This window comes from Phocoena phocoena, chromosome 5, assembly GCF_963924675.1.
Source record: "Phocoena phocoena chromosome 5, mPhoPho1.1, whole genome shotgun sequence".
NCBI lineage: Eukaryota > Metazoa > Chordata > Mammalia > Artiodactyla > Phocoenidae > Phocoena > Phocoena phocoena.
In genome coordinates, this window is record NC_089223.1 from 46955638 (window position 1) to 46980980 (window position 25343).

Consider the following 25343-nt stretch of genomic DNA (forward strand, 5'->3'; position numbering starts at 1 on the left):
TCAGAGCCCACTCCCCGGCCCAGCCGAGGAGCTTGAAGAACCCTTCATCGCGCTCTTTGCACGGCCACCCCCTAACATTTTCACCCAATCCTACAAAACCACCACCACTTTTAGCCTCCCCGTGAGCACCAGAATCGCCTGTTGTCCTCAGTCGTGAAGAGCGGTCTCCAGGTGAAGGCAGAAAGGTGCTTCCTTACTTGAGAAGGCAGGTGTGTGCTGATGCTGGCGTCTGCGCGTCAGTGATCAGAACCTGAGCCAAGCCCCAGGCGAACTGGATGGGTGGTTGGCGCTAAGCCAATCAGAGATCTCGATGACAGAACCCAGCCAATCAGAACACGGGAGGGTCGGCGCACTCGGGGGCGGGCCCGGACGGGTGAGGATCCGCCCCTTGCAGCTTGGTGGCCAACGCCTTGGCCCAGGGCTAGCTAGAGCCGAGCAGGTTCACGGACTCCAGGGACCCGGCGCTTTAGGAGCTGGGAGGCGGTGCCCTAGCACCCCAGCTAACTTCCCTACAGGCCTTGGCCTTAACAGGTATTGGTGCCTGCCGTGGACGCATTTAGACTCCGGTCTTTTCTCTCTGGAGACTTTGTGCCTATGGTTGGGGACAGAGTGAGGTCGTTGCCTTGACGACGACAGCATGCGGGCCGCGGTCCTCCTGAGTGTGAACTTGCGGTGGGTTGAGGCCAGTCTGCCTCCCTGTCTGCTTCACCTGGGAAGACTGTGTCTGCGGAAGAAATCGCGACAGCAGTAGAATTGCTAGTTTGCTAGTCAGCATCTTTTAGACCTGAGAACGAGATGCATTTTACCTCAATTTTATTTCCAAGTTGAAAACCTTTGGGTATTTCCACGCCAAAGGATTTAAAAGGAACAGTAAGTATAATACTTTTGAAAGCTTCTATTATCTCGTTCTTTTATCTATAAAAGATTTCAACCTGTCTTTAACAAAATAAAAACTAGCAATTTTTTATTATCTAAATTATTAGTATGAGAACCATATGCTTCCATGGCACATGTCCAGATCTACCGCATTGCCAATTGGCCAGGTTTCCTTTTAGTTTGTATAACCCTTAACATTCCCAAGTAGAAGGCATGAGAAGTTATGGTTTATGAGTAACTGTTTCAGGAAACAAGAGGCTTTTTAAGCCTTGATACTTCTAAAGTATTTGTGGGAAGTGCCACTTGAAAAAACACGTGTGTTCAGTGTGCTGTGACCAAATGTGCAGTTGGTGGGAGAATACAATTGTAGTCAACGTACAGAATGTTAGCTTGTGACATGCTTCAGAACCTCTTAGACATGCTTAAGGTAATTTTAACTGTGTTCACTTTGCATTTCCAAATATTGAGGACACTAATTGCAAATGCTTTAAAATGATCCAGGTTATAGATTCCAGCTATTTTTGTCCTTGGTATGATAAGCCTAAAGTCTAGTCCTTAATAAAATATGCTGTTTTAGTGGAAGGAAAAAGAAATTAAAGGAAAGAGAGAATTACACTGAGAATTTTTTTTCAAGCACTGACATTTTATTTAAAAATAGTTAATAGAGGTTAAATGGAAGTCAAAATGTCAAATGTATAGAAAGTTAGTGTCAGAGACACTGTTCTGTAAACAGTTTATAGTAGAACCTACTATCAAAGCTGGTAGTAAAATAATGAAATAATTGGGTTGGTGTTGACTGGGATTTATTTATTTTCTCCCTCCCGAAGATCAGTCTTCTGACTTTCCATGTATATATACTATATATATATATATATAACTATATATATATTATCTATATAATAATTATATATATATATCCCCTAAATTGTCAAATGTAAACTGTTGAAAATGTATTGTATACATCGGATTATCACAATTTGCTAGAACAAAGAGGATATTTGTTTTGTCTTTGTCATCAGTGTACCAATAGGGAAGCAAGGAAAACATCACAATTCACAATCTGCGTAAATTAATTTTAGATTGCTGTAGGTACACTACTAATGTTATAGGTAAGAATTTTTTTTCTTACCAAGTTTTATGAATGAGTGTTTTTATATTGTCAGGTTAAAAAAAAATTCAATTATGAATCATCATTTGAATGTATAGTTACCAATAGACTACTTTTTTCCCCAAAACACTTTTAGAACCATGTTGGGATTAACAGAAATATTGTTTATTCTTTGCTTCTGGAATTTAATTTCAAAATCAGATTGTAAAAATAAATTTAACTTTGAAGTTGTAGTTTATTAGCTTTTATATTTCATGGCGATCAAAACTTATGAAGTAAAATCTAACCGTATCTGGGCTGAAAAGTTTCTTGCTATACCAAAATATGTAGTGGAATGATTGCTGGTCCTTCACCAATTATTAGTAACGTAAGAAAGATTTTTTTTTTTTTTTTTTTTTGCGGTACGCAAGCATGTGGGATCTTCTTGGACCGGGGCACGAACCCGTGTCCCCTGCATCGGCAGGCGGACTCTCAATCACTGCGCCACCAGGGAAGCCCAAGAAAGATTTTGTTAGGATTGCCTTCATCCAGAAAATGTCATATAATGGGCTGTAAAAGAATTCTAAACACAAAATTCAAATAATCATACTTATAGTGATTAAAAAGATTTTTGAAATACTGTATTTGGTATACTAACATTTAATTATTAAAAATCTGCTTACATACTGTGATGTCATTGCTGTTATTTTATATGTTCAATATAGGAATTTAATTACTATGGTAATAAAAGTAAACAAAAATAGTTGATCAGAAGTTGTTAGTGTTACTTGGTAATATTTTTCCCAACAGACTAGAAAGCGCATAAAGATCCTCAACTTTGATCTTTTAGACCTGATGTAAAAAAATAAATTTTATCTTCACTGTAACCAAATTCACTTGTGCCTTTTTTACCTTAAAGTGAAAAGGAATTGTGTTTTTCTAAAGTAAACTGTTATTGTTTTGTATAATAGTTCAAGTATTGCTTTATCTTAATTAAAAATATATTGAAATTTCATTAACATGACATTTAGTAATTTAAATTTGAAGTTAATGGCTTCAATTCCATTTGCCTTGTCTATTATGAAATGTATGTGAATATTTTGAAAACATAACTTAGATGCAGAAACATTACACAGGACAGCCATAGATGCAGTGTCTGCTCTAATATGGAAAACAGGTGTGGAAGAATTAATTTGGGAGGGTGAAGGAAATTAATATACTCAACATAATTAACTCTATGTTTTGGTTTCCACAGCAAGAAGAATTCCTACTGGTTTTTAATTAAAATGGAAAAATATGAGAACCTAGGATTGGTTGGAGAAGGGAGCTATGGAATGGTGATGAAGTGTAGGAATAAAGATAGTGGAAGAATTGTAGCCATCAAGAAGTTCTTAGAAAGTGATGATGACAAAATGGTTAAAAAAATTGCTATGCGAGAAATCAAGTTACTAAAGGTAAGTTATCACATATATTGAATTGAAAAAAAAATGAGTTTTTTCTTGAGTGACAGTAATTTTTTTTTAATGCTGTTTTTATATTTGTTTTATTTACATAACTTGGTTTAAAGTATAAATTTCTTCCTTTTTGGCAGTAAACAACAAGATTACATATACATATTCATTTATCTCATGAATATAAACATGATTTTAAAATTATTTGTTGCTTCTCTCTTATCTGCCTATCTATCTATCTATTTACCAACAACTGTGTTGGGGGTCTCTAAGACCACCCCAAGGTTTTGTTTGTTTATTTGTTTTGTTTTGTTTTTTTAATAAATTTATTTTATTTATTTATTTTTTTGGCGGCATTGGGTCTTCGTTGCTGTGCACAGGCTTTCTCTTGTTGTGGCGAGCGGGGGCTACTCTTCATCGCAGTGCGTGCTCTTCTCATGGCGGTGGCTTCTCTTGCTGTGGAGCACAGGCTCTAGGCGCGCGGGCTTCAGTAGTTGTGGCACGCAGGCTCAGTCGTTGTGGCTCAAGGCTCTAGAACACAGCCTCAGTAGTTGTGGTGCACGGGCTTAGTTGCTCTGCAACTGGCATGTGGGATCTTCCTGGACCAGGGCTCGAACCCATGTCCCCTGTGTCCTGTGGGGGCGTGAGCAGTGGTTGGCCAGGAGGGTGGGGTCGGGTTACAGGAGCACTTTCGACATCAAGAGCCTGGCCCTGGGACTTCTCTGGCGGTCCAGTGGTTAAGACTCTGCACTTCCACGCCGCCTGCGCAGCCAGTCGAGCCGGGAGGTCTGAGCTGGCGGTACAGGCTGGCGGGCCACCCCAAGGTTTGATGATTCACTAGGAGGACTCACAGCACGCAGCAAACAGTTGTACTCTTGGCTATGGTTTATTACAGAGAAAAGATATAAAGGAAAATCAGCAAAGGGAAAAGGCCCATGGGGTGAATTCCAGAGGAAACCTGTCACTTTTCTTCCAGTGGATTAACACAGGATGCCCTTACTTCCTCCAGCAATCAGTTATGACAACACGTGTGAAATATTGTCTACCAAGGAAATTCATTAGAGACTCAGTGCCCAGAATTCTCCTGGGGCCTTATCACGGAGGTACCCCCTGCCTGGCTCGTAACAAAATCCCAGACTCTCAGAAGAAATGCGGGTATTCAGCATAAACCATATTGTTTGCCCAGTGAGCCACTTTATCAGTTCTGGAAATGAAGGAACACTTCTGAAATCCAAGTACCCAGGTAGCGAACAAGGGCTCACTTTGCAAGCCAACTTTCTAGGGATAAAAGTCTCAGACCTGCTATGTTAACTACTTCCCACCACCAACCCCCCATCAGTCTAACCTGAAGTTTATCAATTTTATTTATCTTTAGAAAGAACCAATGTTTGGCTTTGTTGATCTTCCCTGTTGTGTATTTCTTTTCTATTTCATTAATTTTTGTTTTTAGTATTTCATACCTTCTACTTATTTGGGGTTTATTTTATAGTTCTTTTTCCTAAACTTCTGAGTTATATACTTACTTCTTTAATTTCTAGTTTTTTTTTCCTCATATATGCATTTAAGGTTATAACTTTCCTTCTAAGAACAGCTTGATATGTATCCTAGAAATTTTGATTAGCAGTTCAAAATATTTTCTCATTTTCCTTAATTGCCAAACATGTGGAAAATGTCTAGGTTTTTCTCCTTGGTTATTTACTTTTGACCCAATTACCCTGTGATCTGAGTATACGCTATGTAAGATTTTATTCCTTCAAATAAATACCTAATATTTATCTTTTCCACTATTTATCAATTATTCCTGAGTTTCTTTCTTTTTTAAAAAAAAATTATTTATTTATTTTTGGCTGCGTTGGGTCTTTGTTGCTGCACGTGGGCTTTTCTCTAGTTGCGGCGAGTGGGGGCTACTCTTTTTTGCAGTGCGCAGGCCTCTCATCGCGGTGGCTTCTCTTGTTGCAGAGCCTGGGCTCTAGGCGCACGGGCTTCAGTAGTTGTGGCTTGCGGGCTCTAGAGCGCGGGCTCATTACTTGTGACGTGGGTTCAGTAGTTGTGGCTCATGGGCTCTAGCGCGCAGGCTCAGTAGTTGTGGCGCACGGTCTTAGTTGCTCCATGGCATGTGGGATCTTCCCGGACCAGGGCTTGAACCCGTGTCCACTGCATTGGTAGGCGGATTCTTAACCACTGTGCCACCAGGGAAGCCCCTGCCATATTTTTACATATCTGTTGGATTCCTCTTACCCCTCTTAGGGATTAACTACCTTTACTAGTTAACACTGATCTACATTAAATTTTCCCTGTCCTGGCACAGGCACATTACCAGCCCAGGGCCTCCTCAGTAAGTTCAAAGTACTTGCTTAGAGTGTCTTGTTTTCTGTGTTCTTCATTATTATTTATATTGGATATTGTGTCTGGAAATTTATTTGTAGAGATGTTTTGAGGCTAAGATAGATAAAAGTTACTTTCTTCCAGAGAGGATATTCAGTTGCTTCTGCCAAGTGCATGGGGATGCTCCCAGTCTAGTATGTTAATCCAAATTCAAGGTACAGGTGATGTGAAGCCTGGACTGGTTCATTTCCATTCATTTTCACTGGGGAAGGTTTAGTCCTTAGGGTCCCAGCTTAAACTGGAGGTGTTTTCTGAAAGACCCCACCTTTGCAAGGCATTTACACTTGACTCTTCCTTCCGTCTTAGTCCCAAGAGGACACAAAAATCTAACCTCAGTTACTAGATTACTTCATAGCAAAATCAGCTTTGAGTCCTGAGATTAATTCTCTGAGTTCTCCTGTTATTGATTTTGACCCAGTAATTCCTTGCTATCATCTTTGGTCTATTTCTATATGCTTAAGAAGATTTTCAGTCCTTGTTCTCTTCCCTTTTTGGTTTTTGAGCGTTCTACTCAGATATCCTCTAGCTCAGAGATTCTTTCATCAGCTGTGTCCAGTCTACCAATAAGCCAATCAAAGGCATTCTTATCTTGTTACAGTGCTTTTGTTTTTTAAATTTTTAAAATTTTTATTTATTTATTTGACTGCACTGGGTCTTAGTTGAGGCACGAGAGCTCTTAGTTGCCACATGCGGGCTCCTTAGTTGTGGCATGCAGGATCTAGTTCCCTGACCAGAGATCAAACCTGGGCCACCTGCATTGGGAGCGCAGATTCTTAACCACTGGACCACCAGGGAAGTCCCTGGTTTTTGTCTTTTTAATCTCCAGCATTTGTTTTGATTCTTTTTTTTTTTTTTTTTTTTTTTGCGGTACGCGGGCCTCCCACTGTTGTGGCCTCTCCTGTTGCGGAGCACAGGCTCCGGACGCGCAGGCTCAGCGGCCATGGCTCACGGGCCCAGCTGCTCCGCGGCATGTGGGATCCTCCCGCACCGGGGCACGAACCCGTGTCCCCTTCATCGGCAAGCGGACTCTCAACAACTGTGCCACCAGGGAAGCCCTGTTTTGATTCTTTATTAGGATTTCCATCTCTCTGCTTACATTGCCCATCTGTTCTTGCATGCTGTGTGCTTTACCCATTAGAGCCCTAAGCATATTAATCATAGTCGTTTTAAATTCTTGGTCTGATAATTCCTACACCCCTGCCATGTCTGCTTCTGATGATTTTTCTGTGTCTTCAAATAGTGGTTTTTGTCTTTTGGTATGCCTTGTAATTTTTTTCTTCAGAGCTGGGCATGATGTACCAGGTAAAAGGAAGTGCTGTAAATAGGCTTTTAGTAATGTGGTGGTGAGGTTGGAGGAAGGGAAGTGTTCTGTAGTGCCATGATTAGGTCTCAGTCTTTCAGTGAGCCTATGCTGCTAGCCTGTGAACTTTACAAGTGTTCTTCAGGGTTTTTGTCCCCTCCTTAGGTGGGCTAGGATGGCTACAGTAGGCTGGAGTTGGCTATCTCCCTTCCTCAGCTGGTTAGGCTCTGCTTAACTGGTTCCCCCCAAGGGCAGGCCTTGTTAAGGACAGAGTGCTGTGGCATTTTTCCAAATGGTTCCTTTATTCCTCTCCCTGTGAAAGCTGAAGGAGATTCTTCTCTGAAATTTACTATCGGAACTTGGCTGAGCGCCTAGAAATAACATCTTACAGTGTTATGTGGATGCCCCTGTGACAGGGTTTCCCTGAAGTTTTTAACTCTAAGGCTTGGCCACATTGAGCTTCCGGTAACTTATCCATTGCAGTTCAGGTTTTCCTACCTTGGCATTGGTTCCCACAGAGCTTTGCCCTCGTGAGTCTCTGTTCCAGGAAGCAGAGACTCCCTGTGTTTGCTGGTTTGTCTCTCCAGTCTTGGACCCGGTGGTTTGAGATGTCCTCATAAGAGATGAGATGTCCTCTCATCTCTTATGAATCCAAAAAGAGTTGTTGATTTTTTAGTCTACTCAGTTTTTTACTTGTTAGGATGGAGTGGAGACTTCCAAGCTCCTTACCTGTGGAAAAGGAAACTGGAAGTCTACATACCTTTTATTATTTTATTATGTTTTAATTTCTTGGCCGCGAGGCTTGCAGAATCTTAGTTCCTCGACCAGGGATTGAACCTGGGCCCTCAGCAGTGAAAGTGTGGAGTCCTAACCACTGGACTGCCAGGGAATTCTCTACATACCTATTAAAATTTAAGTTTACTAGAAGTTTTTGTGTGTGTGTGTGTGTGTACTTATAATAAAAAACCAAGTGAAACAATAGGCCATTAGACTAAGGTGGCTCTAATATCTTGGCACCCTGTGTAAATAAATCAAAGGAAACCTAAGTCAGACTCAATTCCTGTAAATGCTCAAGGTTAAGACATTGTAAGTTAAGCACAACCAGTCACAGTCAACTAGACTTTCCCAAGTAAAGCAACCACTTAAGCTGGAACCAACCAATCAAATAATTTACTTGTTTTGCTTCCATGTGTGCTCTATAAAAGCCTTTCCCTTAGCTTCTTTTTTTTCTTTTTAAAATAAATTTATTTATTTTTGGCTGCGTTGGGTCTTCCTTGCTGCGCACGGGCTTTCTCTAGTTGTGGCGAGCGGGGGCTACTCTTCATTGTGGCAGGCAGGCTTCTCATTGCGGTGGCTTCTCTTGTTGCGGAGCACAAGCTCTAGGTACGCGGGCTTCAGTTGTTGCAGCGTGAGGGCTCAGTAGTTGTGGCTTACAGGCTCTAGAGTGCAGGCTCAGTAATGGTGACACAGGGACTTAGTTGCTCTGCGGCATGTGGGATCTTCCTGGACCAGGGCTCAAAACCGTGTTCCCTGCATTGACAGGTGGATTCTTAACCACTGTACCACCAGGGAAACCCTTTCCCTTAGCTTCTACCAGTAGAATGTTCCTAACCTCTTTCAGTATCGTGCTGCCCAGTTCAAATCAATGTTTGCTCAAATAAACTCTTGTCAATTTTAGCATGTTTATCTTTTAACACACTGATACAAATTTTATTTATCTACTTATTTTAATTTTTGAAAAGGTAACATATGAATATGCTATAAAATTAAAATACATTTCCCTGCCACCTTTGTGTACCAGCTATTTAGTTATACCTTCCATAAGCAACTGTATCCATCAAAGGAATTCTGGTGTGTGTACATATATCAAGCGTCAGCATATTCTACACACTGACCTGCATCTTGCCTTGTTTCCACTTAATGTAGCTTAGCGATTATTGCATACCCGTGGACATAAAACTGCCTTGTTCTTTTTTTTTTTTTTTTTTTTGCGGTACGCAAGCATGTGGTATCTTCCTGGACCGGGGCACGAACCCGCGTCCCCTGCATCGGCAGGCGGACTCTCAACCACTGCGCCACCAGGGAAGCCCTGCCTTGTTCTTTTTAACTGCTGCATTTTATTTCATTGTATGGATATGCGTTAATTCACTTAATATATTTGGAAAGTGCTTTGTGATCCAACCTGGAATCTTTTGTTTTAATAGCTAAGTTTAGCCCATTTATAGTTATGATGTAACATAAGTTTGGTCTTAGTTTTCCTTTTTTTCCCCCTCTAGAGTCAGAATGGCTTAGTGGTTGAGAATAAGAAATCTAAATATTTTGTATGCAAGTCAGCTGCAGGTCTGGGTGTGTTTATAAGGCAGATGTTCTGGACATGAAGGAAGAACTAAACAAAACTGAAATCTTTTCAGGAAAAGACAGAGGCTACAATTCCTGGGTTCTAATCCTCCTCTACCAGTTATTGCTGTGTGACCTTGACCAAGTTACTTAACCTCTATGTGCTTTAGTTTCCTCATCTGTAAAACAGGATAATAATTGCAACTATTTTATAGGATTTTTGTGCTTAAGGTAATGGAACATAGTAAGCACTATGTAGGGGTTAGTTATTATTATTTATAATATTATGTATTTTATTACTACTTTAAAAATATTTTTCTATATAGTCTACTTTTTAAAAAAAATTTATTTTTGGCTGTGTTGGGTCTTTGTTGCTGCTGAGTGCAGGCTTTTTCTAGTTGTGGTGAGCGGAGGCTACTCTTCGTTGCCGTGTGCAGACTTCTCATTGCGGTGGCTTCTCTTGTTGTGGTGCACGGGCTCTAGGCACGTGGGCTTCGGTAGTTGTGGCACAAGGGGTCAGTAGTTGTGCCTCGTGGGCTCTAGAGCACAGGCTCAGTAGCTGTGGCACACGGACTTAGTTGCTCTGTGGCATGTAGGATCTTCCCGGACCAGGGCTCGAACCTGTGTCCCCTGCATTGGCAGGTGGATTCTTAACCACTCTGACACCAGGGAAGAAGTCCCTAATTACTTTTTAAACATTGGATGTGTTTCCTTTGGTAATTTGGAAAGGTTTTTTTTTTCTTATAAATGAAAATCTTTATTTCTTATTTTAATCTACAATGATTTCCCTGAGTCTTCAGAAGATTAACTTTTACATAAAATATTAAATAGCAATTATAAATTATACTTTGTTGGAAAGGTTTTATTTTGTACTTTTTGTTACCTTTATAACTATAGAGTTATATAATATAGTTAATCCTTTGTAAAGTAATTATTATATTTCTGTTTCCTCCTCTCTCCCATTCATCCACCATCTGAAGAAGCTATCTTCTTTATCTTAGTGCTTACCATTAAACCTGTAAATATAATTAGACCTTATAATTAAACATTTCAGGTTAAAAGTATAATTCTGTCCCATTGACAAGGAAATCCACATACATACTCTTTTTTTTTTCATACTCTTATTTTGTTTGCATCTTCTCTTCTTTCTCCTAAGTTTGTTGCTAGTATCATTTGTACATTGTTAGGTTTTAAATATTCACTTTCTATTTTGTAACCATGATACCCACATTTGTATAACACTTAGTCCTGCACTAATGGATTTACTGCTCACGTTCAGAATATTTTCTCTGCTGTCTTTTCCTTGAATGACAATTTTTTGGGGTATAAATATTCTTTCCTTGAGGATTTTGAGGACTGTATTCTAGTAGTTTCCTCCTCTTTAAAAAAGAGGCAATGGCGAATTTCCTGGCGATCCGGTGGTTAGGACTCTGTGGTTTCACTGCCGAGGGCTCAGGTTCGATCCCTGCTCGGGTAACTAAGATCCCGCAAGCTGCGTGGTGTGGCCAAAAAAAAAAAAAAAGAGGCAACATTTCCTGGTGAGTGTTCATCTGCCATTTGTGTTTCCTTCTCTTTTCTTATAGTATCTTTGAATAGAGACTGGATCGGTTCCTTTTTGATTGTTTCTTATCTTGTAACAAAGTGAGCCCCTCCTGGACCGCTATTTGTAGGAGGTTCATTTTCAGGAAAACCTGTGGTCTTGTTCCAGGCTAGCAGGAATCCACCGTGGTTCACAACGATTTTCCTTACAACGCAAGCCTGAGTGTGGGATTGACTTATGTTATCCTTACTTTCTCTGAAACTTGTAGTTGCAGATTTGTTCATAATGAATTGTTTTGCCTTCCACTTGGCTTCACTGACAGATTGTTTCCAGCAAATGAGTTCCTATGTGATTATTCAGACGCCCTCTCCTCCTGTTCCCTGGTGCCATTCAGTTCTAGGGATGGTTTCACTGACAGTCTATGAACCCTGCTCTCATTATAACAAAGAAGGTTTTTTGTTTTTGTTGTTTTTCTTTTCAGGGTATGTCACCAACTTTGGAAAACTCTGCTCTGCCAGCTTTGTAGCCACAGATGATCTCTTGGTATCTTCCTAGACTCCTGTTTGACCTTCACAGTGCCACCTCGTTTGCTGTGGGTAGGGGTCATAAATCCTTCTTAGTTTCATCAAAGATGGAGCTACATTTCTTTTTCTCATTGGCTTTGTTGTGTTCTCTGAGAGGAGAATAGAGCAGTATGGTCTTTTTGACTCTAATTTAAAAACCAGGGCTTCCCTGGTGGCGCAGTGGTTGAGAGTCCGCCTGCCGATGCAGGGGACATGGGTTCGTGTCCCGGTCCGGGAGGATCCCACGTGCCGTGAAGCGGCTGGGCCCGTGAGCTGTGGCCGCTGGGCCTGCACCTCCGGAGCCTGTGCTCCGCAGTGGGAGAGGCCACAGTGGTGAGAGGCCCGCATACCACACACACACACAAAAAACCAAAATATAGTTTCACAATTTATACTGTTTATGCATTTTATTTATGTTTCTCTTATGCTAAGATCTCTTTTAGACTGTGACTAATTACTAGTAGTTTGATCTTGTAAAAACTATTTTGTATTTTTCTTTTTATAATAGCAACTGAGGCATGAAAATCTCGTGAATCTGTTGGAAGTGTGTAAGAAAAAAAAGCGATGGTACCTAGTCTTTGAATTTGTTGACCATACAGTTCTTGATGACTTGGAGCTCTTTCCAAATGGACTAGACTACCAACTAGCTCAAAAGTATTTGTTTCAGATTATCAATGGAATTGGATTTTGTCACAGTCACAATGTAAGTGTTTAGATTAAACAATTATTTAAAAAGTTGAAAATTTAGAAGAGTGTACAATGGACACCCATATACCCACCGCTGAATTCTATACTTGTTAACACTTTGCTATATTTGTTTTATGACATATTTATTTATCTGTTCATCCATTTATCTACTTATTAATTTGTCTTATTTATGCATTTTTTAAAGTAAGTTGCAGACTTCAACTCTAAATACTTCAGCTCTGCATGTCATTAACTAGAGTTTGCAGAGTTTTTTTTTTTTTGAGGTAACATTTACTGAGTGAAATGCACAAACTTTAAGTAATGAGTTTTGGCAGATACATACAGGTAAGAATCCATTTATTTGTTAGTTCAGATTCTCTTGCCTAGTTGTGAAATATGAAAATCCCTGCTATTACTCTGTTGTCTATCACAACAATTTTATATCCTTTGAGAATCATATAAAAGCAATTCTAGGGGACTTCCCTGGTGACGCAGTGGTTAAGAATCCACCTGCTGGGCTTCCCTGGTGGCGCAGTGGTTGAGAGTCCGCCTGCCGACGCGGGGTACGCGGGTTCATGCCCCGGTCCGGGAAGATCCCACATGCCGCAGAGCGGCTGGGCCCGTGAGCCATGGCCACTGAGCCTGCGTGTCCGGAGCCTGTGATCCGCAATGCGAGAGGCCACAACAGTGAGAGGCCTGCGTACCGCAAAAAAAAAAAAAAAAAAAGAATCCACCTGCTAATGCAGGGGACACAGGTTCGAGCCCTGGTCCAGGAAGATCCCACATGCCGCGAAGCAACTAAGCCCACGTGCCACAACTACTGAAGCCTGCGCTCTAGAGCCCATGCTCCGCAACAAAAGAATCCACCACAACGAGAAGCCTGCGCACCACAACGAAGAGTAGCCCCTGCTCGCCGCAACTAGAGAAAGCCCACGTGCAGCAACGAAGACCCAATGCAGCCAAAACTAACTAACTTAATTAATTAATTAATTTTAAAAAAAGAAAAGCAGTTCTAGGTAAAATGACACAAAGTATAAAATAACTAACACAGTGATTCTGCCAGTTTTACAAAATATTTTAAATGACATTTTTTTGTGTGATTATAAAAGTAACAAATGCTAATGATAGAAGCGGGGCTGGCCCTGTGACCTTTACCATGGGTGTCTAGGAAGTAATAGAAATTGGTAGCTTATGCAAAATACTCAGCAATGCCAATTAGGATGCTGGTCCTCTGAGTTTACAATAAATATATTTTTTAAAATTTCAAAATACAGTTTACTTATATTAGAGAACTAGGCCTAATAATTTGTTTTGCCCAGCTCTAGAATTTTTAACATTGTCTGCCAGTGTCCTGTTTTCTCCTTCCGTAGTCTCTCTTTTAGAAATCATAACCAACTGACCTTGTTTTAGCCTCTTTACATTTATAATTGCTTGATGAGTGCCTCCAATCGGGTACTCAGAAATCCACTTGAAAGCCTATATGATAAAACTAAACTAATTATTCTTTTTTTTAAAAATTTATTTATTTATTTATTTTTGGCTGTGTTGGGTCTTCGTTTCTGTGCGAGGGCTTTCTCTAGTTGTGGCAAGCGGGGGCCAGTCTTCATCGCGGTGCGCGGGCCTCTATCGTGGCCTCTCTTGTTGAGGAGCACAGGCTCCAGACGCGCAGGCTCAGCAGTTGTGGCTCACGGGCCCAGTTGCTCTGCGGCATGTGGGATCTTCCCAGACCAGGGCTCGAACCCATGTCCCCAGCATTAGCAGGCAGATTTCTCAACCACTGCGCCACCAGGGAAGCCCTAAACTAATTATTCTTAATCAAACCTAACTTTTTCCAGACTTTTCTGTTTTTGGTAATGGACCCACTGTTCTTTTAGATTCCCAGGTTTAAGTAAAATATCTGAGATTACTTCCTAAATTCTGTTGATTCTTGATTTAAAATATTTCTACACTGCACCTCGTCCTTTCCATTCCTTTGAGCACCAGACTAGTTTAGGCCCTTATCACCTCCTAGTTGTCCCACTGCTCTTCTCCCCACTTCTAGTCCCCCTCTCTGCTTTACCTTGTTCATGGCCAACATCTTCTTTAAACACCTTGTTGGTCATGTCACTTCCATGGGTTCCCATGGCCCTGACACAAGCTCAGACTTCCCAGAGTGGCAGTTGAGGCAAAACCTAGTACATAACCTCTACTCCAGAAAAAGCATTTCCCCAGCATTTCCTGATCTATTCCCATCTTCACTCTTTTGCTCTTTTTGTTACCCTCACTTGGATTGCCCTTTCATTTCTACATTTATCCGGGTCATATTAGTGTTAAAGACCTGTCTTAGAGCCCACTCTTTTCCACAAAAATTTTCCCTGACCAGCCCAGTCTTCAATGACAGCTTTACTCTCTTAGTCTTGAGAGCAGTCCTTATCAGAGCAATTGATTTGGTAATTAATAATATATATTTCATCCAATATCTTTGATCGTTTAAATAAAATTTTAAGCATAAATGTTCTTTTTTTCCCAACTAGGTCCCAGGTTCTTTAAAGCCACGAACAGTTTTATAGGCTTTTATTTGTACTTATTATAGGGACAAAAACAGTGCCCTGCATATGACAGGTGCTCAAAAATAATTAGTTTGCTTAACTTGATGTGCCAGTATATTTCATACTCTGCTTTTTGTCTTAGATCATACACAGAGATATAAAGCCAGAGAATATATTAGTCTCCCAGTCTGGTGTTGTCAAGTTATGTGATTTTGGATTTGCGCGGACACTGGCAGCTCCTGGGGAGGTTTATACTGATTATGTGGCAACCCGATGGTACAGAGCTCCAGAACTATTGGTTGGTGATGTCAAGTATGGCAAGTAAGACATGAGCAAGGTGGGCGGTGGGGAGGGCAGATTTAACTCTCTTTTCTTGATAAAATGGAACATGTTTTTAATATGATGAAAGATCCCTCTAACACGGAAAGGAAGTTTTCAGTTCAGAGAACTTTATAAAGTTATTTGTAAACATTTTTGGTGCTTCCCCTTTGAACATTCTTGTGAAACAAGTTGGTGTGAGTATAATTATTTTAAAGGTAGGGAAATCAAGGTAAGTGGTCTGTTTTTAATAGTAAGTTAGAAATAGGTATGTTTCTCACTTGTAAAGAGAGGTAACATTGACCGGGTAAGTCTGACACTTGCAATGAGGCAAAGTAGCGTGGGCAAGGGTGAGGGTAGAAATGGAACTGAGTGAGTAGTTTCAAAAACATAAATCGTCTTCATAAATGAATTCTTCAAAGAAGAAGGGATTGGAAGTTTTACTGATTTTGATAGAAATTGTTCTAAAATATTTTTTGCAATTTCTCTGCTTTCAGAGTACAATTCATTTCATATTTTCTTAATTACTCTGAGCTCTCGTTTTACCGCCATACTGTCACTTTTGTACCATGTTATAATTCCACTATGACCTTAAGCAATTTCAAGGTAGTTGTCCCTATGGTAATGATGCCGGAATATTCTTTAAGTTTTCGTCACCGATTTTTAAGACAGTTTTTCTATTTCCCCCTGTTAGCTTTCAGTTCTCCTTGTTGTTTGTGTTCGCAACTTCCTTGTCAAAATTATGTGTGAACAAAAAATGAATAGCCACTGAATGGAAACCCAAAAGGCTTATTTTCAGAATAAAGTATACTTAACAACTGTTTTGAGCCTTCGGAAGTCTTTTCCCTCATGTCACATGATTGAAGTTTCTGGAAATTTGATTTATGTAAAATTGGAAATTAACACTTTAAGTTTATAGGGAAATGTATTTTGTAGAGTAATCTAAGGCTTACTACTATGTTTTTCAGTACCAAGAATACCAAATAGTAATATGCAGAACAGATTCAGTCATAGTAAGCATGGTAAGATGCCAGGTTTTATACCACATTGCTTTTCTTTCAGGGCTGTTGATGTGTGGGCCATTGGCTGTCTGGTAACTGAAATGCTCATGGGGGAACCCCTTTTTCCTGGAGATTCTGATATCGATCAGCTATATCATATTATGGTGTGTTTGGGTAAGATTATACGTCTGCATTTTGAATTTTAGTGATTTTTCCCCTATGTTTTTGTTTGTTTATATTTATTTTACAAGCTGTTGGTACATTAAAGATGATACATGTTTTGAATGGGTGTAGGGAGCAAGTAGAAAAAACTCATCTATCTCTCTCTTTATATATATATTCAGTCATTCTCAGTCTGGCTTTTGTCTATCTGACATATTGTCCTAATCATGCTCTCACCTGCCCTCCTGCCAACTCCCCCGCTAAAGAAAAAAGCAAACATTGTACATTCTCTCTGCACTTTTGCGTTCAATAAATCACATGTAAAGAGAATACAAATGATCATATCGTCTTTGGGTCAGCAAGCATTTGTGTTATATATCTATTACCCTCTTTCTCCTCTTCAAACTGAGAGACACAGGGACTTCCAAAGTAATTTTTTTTTTTTTTTTTTTTGCGGTACGCGGGTCTCTCACCGTTGTGGCTTCTCCCGTTGCGGAGCACAGGCTCCGGACGCACAGGCTCCGGACGCACAGGCTCAGCGGCCATGGCTCACAGGCCCAGCCGCTCCGCGGCATGTGGGATCTTGCCGGACCGGGGCACGAACCCGTGTCCCCTGCATCGGCAGGTGGACTCTCAACCACTGCGCCACCGGGGAAGCCCCTTCCAAAGTAATTTAATCTTGCTGCAGTTCTGACTTTTGTTGCTAGTGCTTTGGACAGAATTTCAAAGCTAGACTATCAAAGTCATCTTACATTTGTTGAAATATCAACTTTCTGTTGGGTGATGGAGTTTGTAAAATAGAAATAATGGGTAATTACTTGAGGGTTAGTTAACTCTTAGATTTTAGTTTCCAGGTTAGAAGTTCAATAAACAATACAATGGTTTCTTATAGCAGAATTTTCATATATATTTTATATTAGGTTAGGTACTAAAGTTGAGAGAAAAGATGAAAGTGATCAAATCAGCCCTTAGATACAGATACACTGGGCAAAAATTAAATTCTTAAAGGGTGGAACTTATTTATCTAGATTAGATTCTGACCATATGACTATTAATATTTTCATCTTTGGTCAGCACTTTATGCTTTGTAGTTAGAAATGCAGTGCTGGTACTTATATCTAAGAAATTATACAATGTTCTTTACCTGTGCTTTTCCTATACTCCCTTGCATCTTCAGTTCTATGTACAGTAGCGTGTGAACTTTTGTGAATGAGTATGTTGAGATAAGAATGTTAATTTCTTTTGCGTTGACTTATGTCAAAGCCACCTAAAGACTGCCAGGCGCCACCACAATAAGAACACTGTGTGTTCAGTTGTTTTTGCATGCGGAAAGAGTCCCCGCTCTACAAGCTGTGTTACACTCATCTCTACTCCACACCACCTGTCCCATGATGCGTAATGACAGAGATGTGTGCCATTCTCACTGCCAGGTAATCTCATTCCAAGACATCAGGAGCTGTTTTATAAAAATCCTGTGTTTGCTGGAGTAAGGTTGCCTGAAATCAAAGAAACGGTTCCTCTTGAAAGACGCTATCCCAGGCTCCCTGAAGTTGTGATAGATTTAGCAAAGGTAATCGTACTTTTTCTTTGCACTTTCTGACAGGGAATTTACATTATGGAGATTTGATTTTCTCTTCGTTTTTTCTTGTCCAGTTGATCTTTTAGGACAACAGTTTCCTCTGATGATTTAAATTTTTGTACATTTTAAGAGTTTTATTTGGTGAGCGTGGGGATGGAGGGACTTTAGAGATAAAGACCTGAAAATTTTGCTTGTTTTAAGAAACCCATTTCATATTATGTGGCAAGTCTTAAGTGTGAAAACATTCTCATAATGACATGTTTTTAATGTTTAACATTTAAAATGCAAGCCTTGTGTAAGTGGAAAAGAGAAGAAAAATAGGGTAAGAAAATAAAAAGAAGGGTAGAGAAGCAGGAAAATATTAAAGTCTAAGGCATAGGACCATGGCCTGTAGTGTATTGTTAAAAAGGGGCTTTTGCTTAACCACTAGATTCACTGAAGCTAATTTTTAAATGATCATCACCTTTGCCTTGTATTTGATTGAGGAAGACTTTAGGGAGATTCTCACTGGATCAAATGGTCTCTAAAAGTGGACCTTTTGGAATTATTCGCTCAAAAATTTCTTATTAGTTAGGATTGTCCAAAAGTGTTGATAAACTAAGTATCTCTAAAAGAGCAGCGTCACAACATTTACCCAAGATATTTTTTGCTTTTTTACTTCTTTAAATAACTCATTTAAAAAAAGCTTAGTAAGCTTATAACTAATTATAACAAGTTCTTAGAATAATACATTGTTATTTTGCTACATAGTCTAGCAGATACAAATATTTTTCATTGAGACAAGCTTTATGATCTGTCTGTGAAGAGATCTAAAGGGAATAAAGGTAAAACAATATTGTGCAACTTATATCCCTTATGGTAGAATCATATAACTTTTTAAACATTTTATTATAAGAAATCTCAAACATAGAAAAGAAAGTAGAAAAATCAGTGGTGTAATGAACCCTCACGAGCTAGTCATTAGCTACAACAATTAACAATATTTGGAAAATATTTCATCTATCCTGTCCACACACTCAGCGACTTTTTTTTTTTGGAGTATTTTGAAGCAAATTCCAGATATTATATTATTTCACTTATAAATGCCTTAATTATTTGCAGAATTTTCTTGTTCATTTCAAGCTACTTATTGATAAGTCCCTTCTGTTCTTACTGGCAGTGAGTGGTTCCAGTGAATCAGAACAAGATATAATAAAATCTATAATAAAATGAAAGAACATAGATAAAATAAAATCATCTATGTCAAGTATCTAGCACAGTAATAAGCACAGAGTAGGTTCTTTTCCTTCCATTCTGTAAGTACTTTAAATTTTAAAAATTCACAAAAATTCTTTAGTATTGTAAAATATCTAATCAGTGCTCAAAATTTCATTAATTTTCTCATAATTTCTTTTTATACTTTGAATTAGGATCCACATGAAGACTAGAGTTCTCAATTGGTTGATATGTCTTTTAAGATTCCTAATTTACAAGCTCTTCTTCATCTCTTTGTTTTTTGTTTAAACCTTGCCATTTATCTGTTAAAGAAAATAGGTTGTTTGTCCCTTAGAATTTTCCACATAATGTAATTTAATATGTTCCTTTGTGTCCTGTATTTTGTATAAACTCACAGCAGAGCTAGAGCTCAGTCAGAATCAGGTTGATCTTTTGGCAAGACTACTTCATAAGAGGTTTGTATATTTCTGTCCAGAGACACTGAATGTCTGGTGTTCTTTCTTTTTGTGATATTAGCAATCATTGGTAGTCATTGTCTAGATTTGTGCTTTATTATTTATCATTTATTATAGATGTTTAAAATTCATTGACTGTGAGAAGGAATTTTCTATATTTAGAAATGTAAACGTAGGCAGTTTTTCTTTGATATGAACTGTATGTATTCCTTGGTTTCCCAGAAATGCTTACATATTGACCCAGACAAAAGGCCCTTCTGTGCTGAGCTCCTGCACCATGATTTCTTTCATATGGATGGATTTGCTGAGAGGTATTGTACTGTGTTTTCTAGGTCATACCAACCTAGAGTTAAAGTAAGGCCCCCATAACAGTACATAACTGTAACAAACAGTATTTCTCTTATTACTCTACCCACCTACTATTACAGGAGCTCAAATATTTACCACCCTACCTCCATTCACCCTTAGCAATAATGTATTCCTAAGAGTGGTCCCCTGCATTCAGTAAATTAGGGCTCTTGGTTTTCACGAAGCAGTTCCTTCATGCTTTCTTTCTGTCTCCCCCTGGTGACATCTACCGCTCAGGTCACTGATTTCTGTGTTGCTACCAGCTGTGTGATGCCATCATCTTGGGTGCTGATGCCTTTGCAATGGTGCCATCTCGTGTTGCTGCTGAACTCATACCACACCCAGTCCTATGACACTGCTGACACTGCTGATGTGCTGGAGACCTTGATGTGCCAAACCTGTAGGCGCCAGAGCGGCTGGCATGGTCTCCTGTGCTGTTCCAGCTGCTGGCATCAGTGCAGCTGACAAAACAGAAAGTAGTGAGATGAGTGGCAATGACATTGCTTTATATTTTTGCAAATCTATTTACACTCTAGCTGAATAAAAGATAGCTGGGTTCTCATATTTATTTGCTTCTGCATTCGATTAGTTGTGATATGTTGTTTTGGTTGAAATAAGTGGAGAAACTCTGGCCTCATACAAATATGTAATTGGAAAATGGAAGAGTATTTTAATAGCCCTTTTAGATTACTAAAAGGGTATTCTTCTTTGATTCTATACCAAAACTGACAGTGGTAGTTTCTTTAACGTTGCCTACATTGTGGAATCTGAAACCATACCAATGAACTTCTTATCCCGTTACATTAAAATCCACTTGTCTAACTTGCACTTTAAATTGACCTTTTACCCACGCGTGCTTTTGTAGCATGATGCATTAGTCATTTGGAAAATATTGTTTTGCTAAGTTATGCAGAGCTTTAGAATGTTGATATTTCATTATACAATATCAAAAAGTTATATTCTCTCTCATCAGAAAAGTCTGTAGTATTAGGAATCTGCTAAGTTCATGGTAGTGGAGACAAGTTGAACAGAATTCTAATTTTGCATAAAAATTTGAATTTTATCATTGATGCAAATATTATCAGTTGTTTTCCTTGAAGTAACAATCTCTTTTGTTCATTTTTTTAAAAGAAAATATCTGCTGAATACCACAAGTCTGAATAATAATAATAATATTTTTTTCTGTCAGTCTTTCAAGTAATAATGTCCCATGAAAAAAGTGGCTAGTTTAGCTTGTATCTCAACCAGTTAAAGTGCTTTTCTTCAGACAACCATTACACTTTGATTTGTAGCAGAGGTACTTTATGCATATTCCTATTTTGTCACACAGAATGTGGAAAAAGATATGTTCAGGGGTTTAGATTTAATTAAATAAATATATATATATGTTTTACTGCTCCATCAGGGACATTCTTAAACAAAACTACCCCCCACCCCTTTTAACCTGAGAATGTGTGGCTAAGAAGGATACAATAACTGCTAGTAAAGTTTGGTGCCACTGCTTCAATTCTTGGTAAGCCACCTGCAATTTTACCCCCCACTGCTTTTTATACCATCAGTGCAAATGTCAACATGGTGAAAAAGAAGTCGCCTTCGTAATAAGATAAGAGCTTTGACCTCGTGAACCTCCTGAAATGTTCTCAGGGATTCCCAGTTCTGCAGACTACCTCATTTCTTGTTTTGAATAACACAGTTGAGTTTAATACTCAATTTTTAAAAATAAATATCTTGAAAACCATTTTTTTCTAGATTTATCTGTCTCATACAATCTTATTTTATTGACACATGTAATTTTTATGTAGGTTTTCTCAGGAACTGCAGTTAAAAGTACAGAAAGATGCCAGAAACATTTCTTTATCTAAAAAACCCCAAAACAGAAAGAAGGAAAAGGAAAAAGATGATTCCTTGGGTGAAGAGAGAAAAACACTTGTGGTACAGGTAAATTTCCATGTTTTAATGTGTATTAAATTTTAAATTTAATATATCCTTAAATTTGGGGGGTGGGGGGCAGGGAATAATGAAGATCTTAAAAGTTTCCTGAGTGGCTAACAAGTTAACTTTTAGCTTACTTGTCAAAATGTATCTTTTCTGTAGACATTACCTGTTTAAAAAAAATCTTAGCATATCATGTACTGAATGGCCTACTGTGTGCCAGTCTGTGCAATAGGGCTTGTCAGGAAATCACTCTCATCCAAGAGCATTTAGACACATGTGTGCACACCCACATGCAAACACATGGACACAAACACATGCACACACCATTTTTTTGCCTTAAATGATAGGAAAGAAAAATGTAATTTTTAGAATTTTATATAAAGTAGAGCATTTAAAAATTGAGATTTATTTAAATTCAAATTTATTTATTTATTTATTTATATAAATTTATTTATTTATTTAAATTAAATTAAATTAAATTTATTTATTTAAATTTAATTTAATTTAATTTAATTATTTAAATTTAATTTAATTTATTTATTTATATAAATTTATTTATATAAATTTAATTTAATTAATTTATTTATTTAAATTTAATTTATTTATTTATATAAATTTATTTATTTAAATTTAAATTTAAATTTAAATTTATCAATTTATTTAAAGTTTACTTTTCTTGGTAATTTATCCAGAATCTGTTCTTGGTAAGATAATTCAAATCTGCCACCAACCCACTCCCATTTCTCAAGTGAACCCAAAGAAGAATGAGTCCTCAATTCTGTGTTCCCTGACTCTAAACATATGAGAACAAAAGCGAGCATGTTTGAGTCCTCTTCCATTGTTTTCCACTGAAATATAAATGTGATATGTGTGTATATCATTAAATCTGATATATATATATATAATCAGAGCTAGTGTGGGTTTCATTTTCACTTGAAATAGATGTCTGACTGAGAATCCCGGGTTTAATTATGATTCCATAGGTAGAATAAGAAAAACTGGAGCACAAGAAGGTGATATCTCGGGCTTCCCTGGCGGTCCAGTGGTTAAGACTTCCAATGCAGGGGGCCCTGGTTTGATCTCTGGTCAGGGAACTAAGATCTCACATGCTGCACAGTGCAACCAAAAAATGTTTTTAAAAAAGGGGATATCTCTGGAATTCTGCTTTCGTTGATAAAGTACTTTATAGGAAAATGTGATTTTTCATTCTCCTCAGATCATTAATGTTACTAACATTTTTGTAACAGGATACAAATGCTGATCCCAAAATTAAGGATTCTAAAGCATTTAAAATAAAAGGATCAAAAATGGCTGGAGAAAAAGTTGAAAAAGTCAGTCAAGCTTCAAATGCCAGCTGTCTCAATGACAATGGGATGAGCCACATCAAAACAGTGCCTTCAACAAGCCTCCGAGATTGCAGCGATGGCAGCGTGGGCCACACAAGAAATCCAGGCATGGCAATTCCTCCACTTACGTACACCCTTTCTGCGGTGGCTCCCACTATTAATTCTGGAATGGGAACTATCTCAGGAGTTCAGAGTTACAGGTATGAATTAGGAAAATAAGAACAAAATGTTGTTTAAGGAAAGGACATCTTTACAAATTGCAAATATTTATCGATTCAGCCACATGTATTATTACTCTCAGGTTTCTGAATCCTATTCATTTTTGTCAGGTTACTGTTTCAAAAGACTTCTTGGCTAATGTGATGAAAAATGATTAGCATTTGATCAAAAAATTTACCTGAGTCCTAAGAAAATAAGGTGGTATTATTTCAGGTGAAGGAATCTATAGCTATTTAGTCTAATAACACAAAAGGAGTTTGTCATTATAAAAGAGATAATTGGTTTTGAGCGTCTGCTGCTTCATGGCATGGCTGTGGGCATGTAATAGTACAAAGGAGCTCCTGTTGGGAATTTCGCAGAAAGGAAGGTAATTTATTGGCATTGAAGGCTGGGTGGGAGGCATGAGGGTAGTGGTAAAGGACAGGATGTTTCACCAGATCTGTGAGCATTGTATGTTTAAGAATAGGCATTAAATTCTGATTGAACTGCATGTCACTTGGTGTTGGGTCTTTTGATTTTGTGCTTGAAAAAAAAAATTACTGCTGGGTCTAACGCAAATTTTTTTGTGGCTTTTGTACAGAGTGGATGAGAAAACCAAGAAGTATTGTATTCCATTTGCTAAACCAAATAAACATTCTCCAGCAGGAGTTTATAATATTAATGTGACCACATCGGTAAGTGATCTGTTTCAGAGGCAGAAGAGCAAACATTAGTCATTTCTAGACTTCTATTAATAGTAAATATGATAGTGAAGAACTGAGAGTTTTATTGAGAGACGTATCATAAAGTGGAAACTTAATTATGTATATATCATCCCAGCGTGTCAAAATCATAAATGTGAGAGACAAGTTTAAGTTTCATAAGTCTGGAAATTTAAATATAAGATGTTGTTATTATATAGAATGGATAAACAACAAGATCCTACTGTGTAGCACAGGGAAGTATATTCAATATCCTGAGATAATGGAAAAGAATATGAAAAAGATATATATACGTATAACTGAATCACCTTGCTGTACAGCAGAAATTAACCCAATATTGTAAATCAACTATACTTCAATAAAAAAAGGTGTTATTATTAAAATGATATCTGTTTTAATTTTTTCAGTAATGGTAAAGTTTCTTAACCTAATGCTTGGTGATCAGTTCTTTTTTAGAGTAGATGAGAAGATAGGTTGTCTTATCTCACCCACACCAGGTTTCTGGTGGAAATAGTCTATTTATTCATTGAATAAATATTGATTATCTATTATGTTTAAGTCACTGAAGAAGAATGTCAGTCTTTCTCTTCAGGAATCTCGTGGTTTAGTAGAGAATCAACACATTAAAACAGTGTCAGATTGCAGTAGTAGAAGCATGTCAAGATTCAGAGGTCTTCTGAAGGTTCAGAGGAGCGTTATTATGCGGAACACAGCTGCCAGAATGCTTCTTTTTAAAGTTAAGTTGAATCATCATTGTTCTTCCACTCAAAACCCTCCATTGGCTTCTCATCTCTGAGTAAAGACCAAAGTGCTTTTAGGGCCTGTTAGTCCCTGAGTGACTCACTCCCTCATCCCTCTATCCCACCCCTGGCTACTCTCATTTTTGATCACTCCATTCCGACCACATTGATTGCCTTGTTATTCCTGGAACATGGCAAGATATACTCCCACATATGGGTTTTTGCACTTGCTATTTCCTCTGTTTTAGAACATTCTTTCCCCAGATAATCCAAAGAATTTGCTTTTTCTCCTCCTTGGCTTACATGAAACCTCATTGTGAGGTCTTCCCAAATATTTTAACTCATTTTGTCTATTATTCTCTCCCCTCCCCTTGCTTAATTGTTTTTTTTCCATTGCCTTACCTGACATCCTCTATTCTCTTATTTATACATGGTCTGTCTCTCCCTCCGCCTGCCCACCGCCCCGAATGTAAACTTCCAAGGAAGGATTTGTGCTTTGTTTGTTTTCCTCACTTCTCTGCCCCACACCTAGAACAGTGTCTAACGCATTGAAGCTGCTTAAGAAATGTG

At 38.4% G+C, this 25343-nt stretch overlaps 1 protein-coding gene across 2 annotated transcripts in view; it reads left to right on the forward strand.

The window, feature by feature from the left end:
- Nucleotides 1-530: 530 nt before the first annotated feature.
- CDKL2 (cyclin dependent kinase like 2) overlaps nucleotides 531-25343 on the forward strand; it is a 34814-nt gene continuing 10001 nt past the window's right edge. The window contains exons 1-10 of one of the 2 annotated variants that reach the window (XM_065877610.1): nucleotides 531-870; nucleotides 3219-3417; nucleotides 12048-12242; nucleotides 14897-15075; nucleotides 16135-16247; nucleotides 17666-17805; nucleotides 19707-19795; nucleotides 21635-21770; nucleotides 23015-23313; nucleotides 23913-24006. In XM_065877610.1, coding sequence (XP_065733682.1) covers nucleotides 3250-3417; nucleotides 12048-12242; nucleotides 14897-15075; nucleotides 16135-16247; nucleotides 17666-17805; nucleotides 19707-19795; nucleotides 21635-21770; nucleotides 23015-23313; nucleotides 23913-24006 — 1413 coding nt within the window. In that variant the 5' untranslated portion in view covers nucleotides 531-870; nucleotides 3219-3249. Of the gene's footprint in view, nucleotides 871-3218; nucleotides 3418-12047; nucleotides 12243-14896; nucleotides 15076-16134; nucleotides 16248-17665; nucleotides 17806-19706; nucleotides 19796-21634; nucleotides 21771-23014; nucleotides 23314-23912; nucleotides 24007-25343 lie in introns of those variants that run through there. The other variant, XM_065877611.1, reaches the window with a different exon arrangement.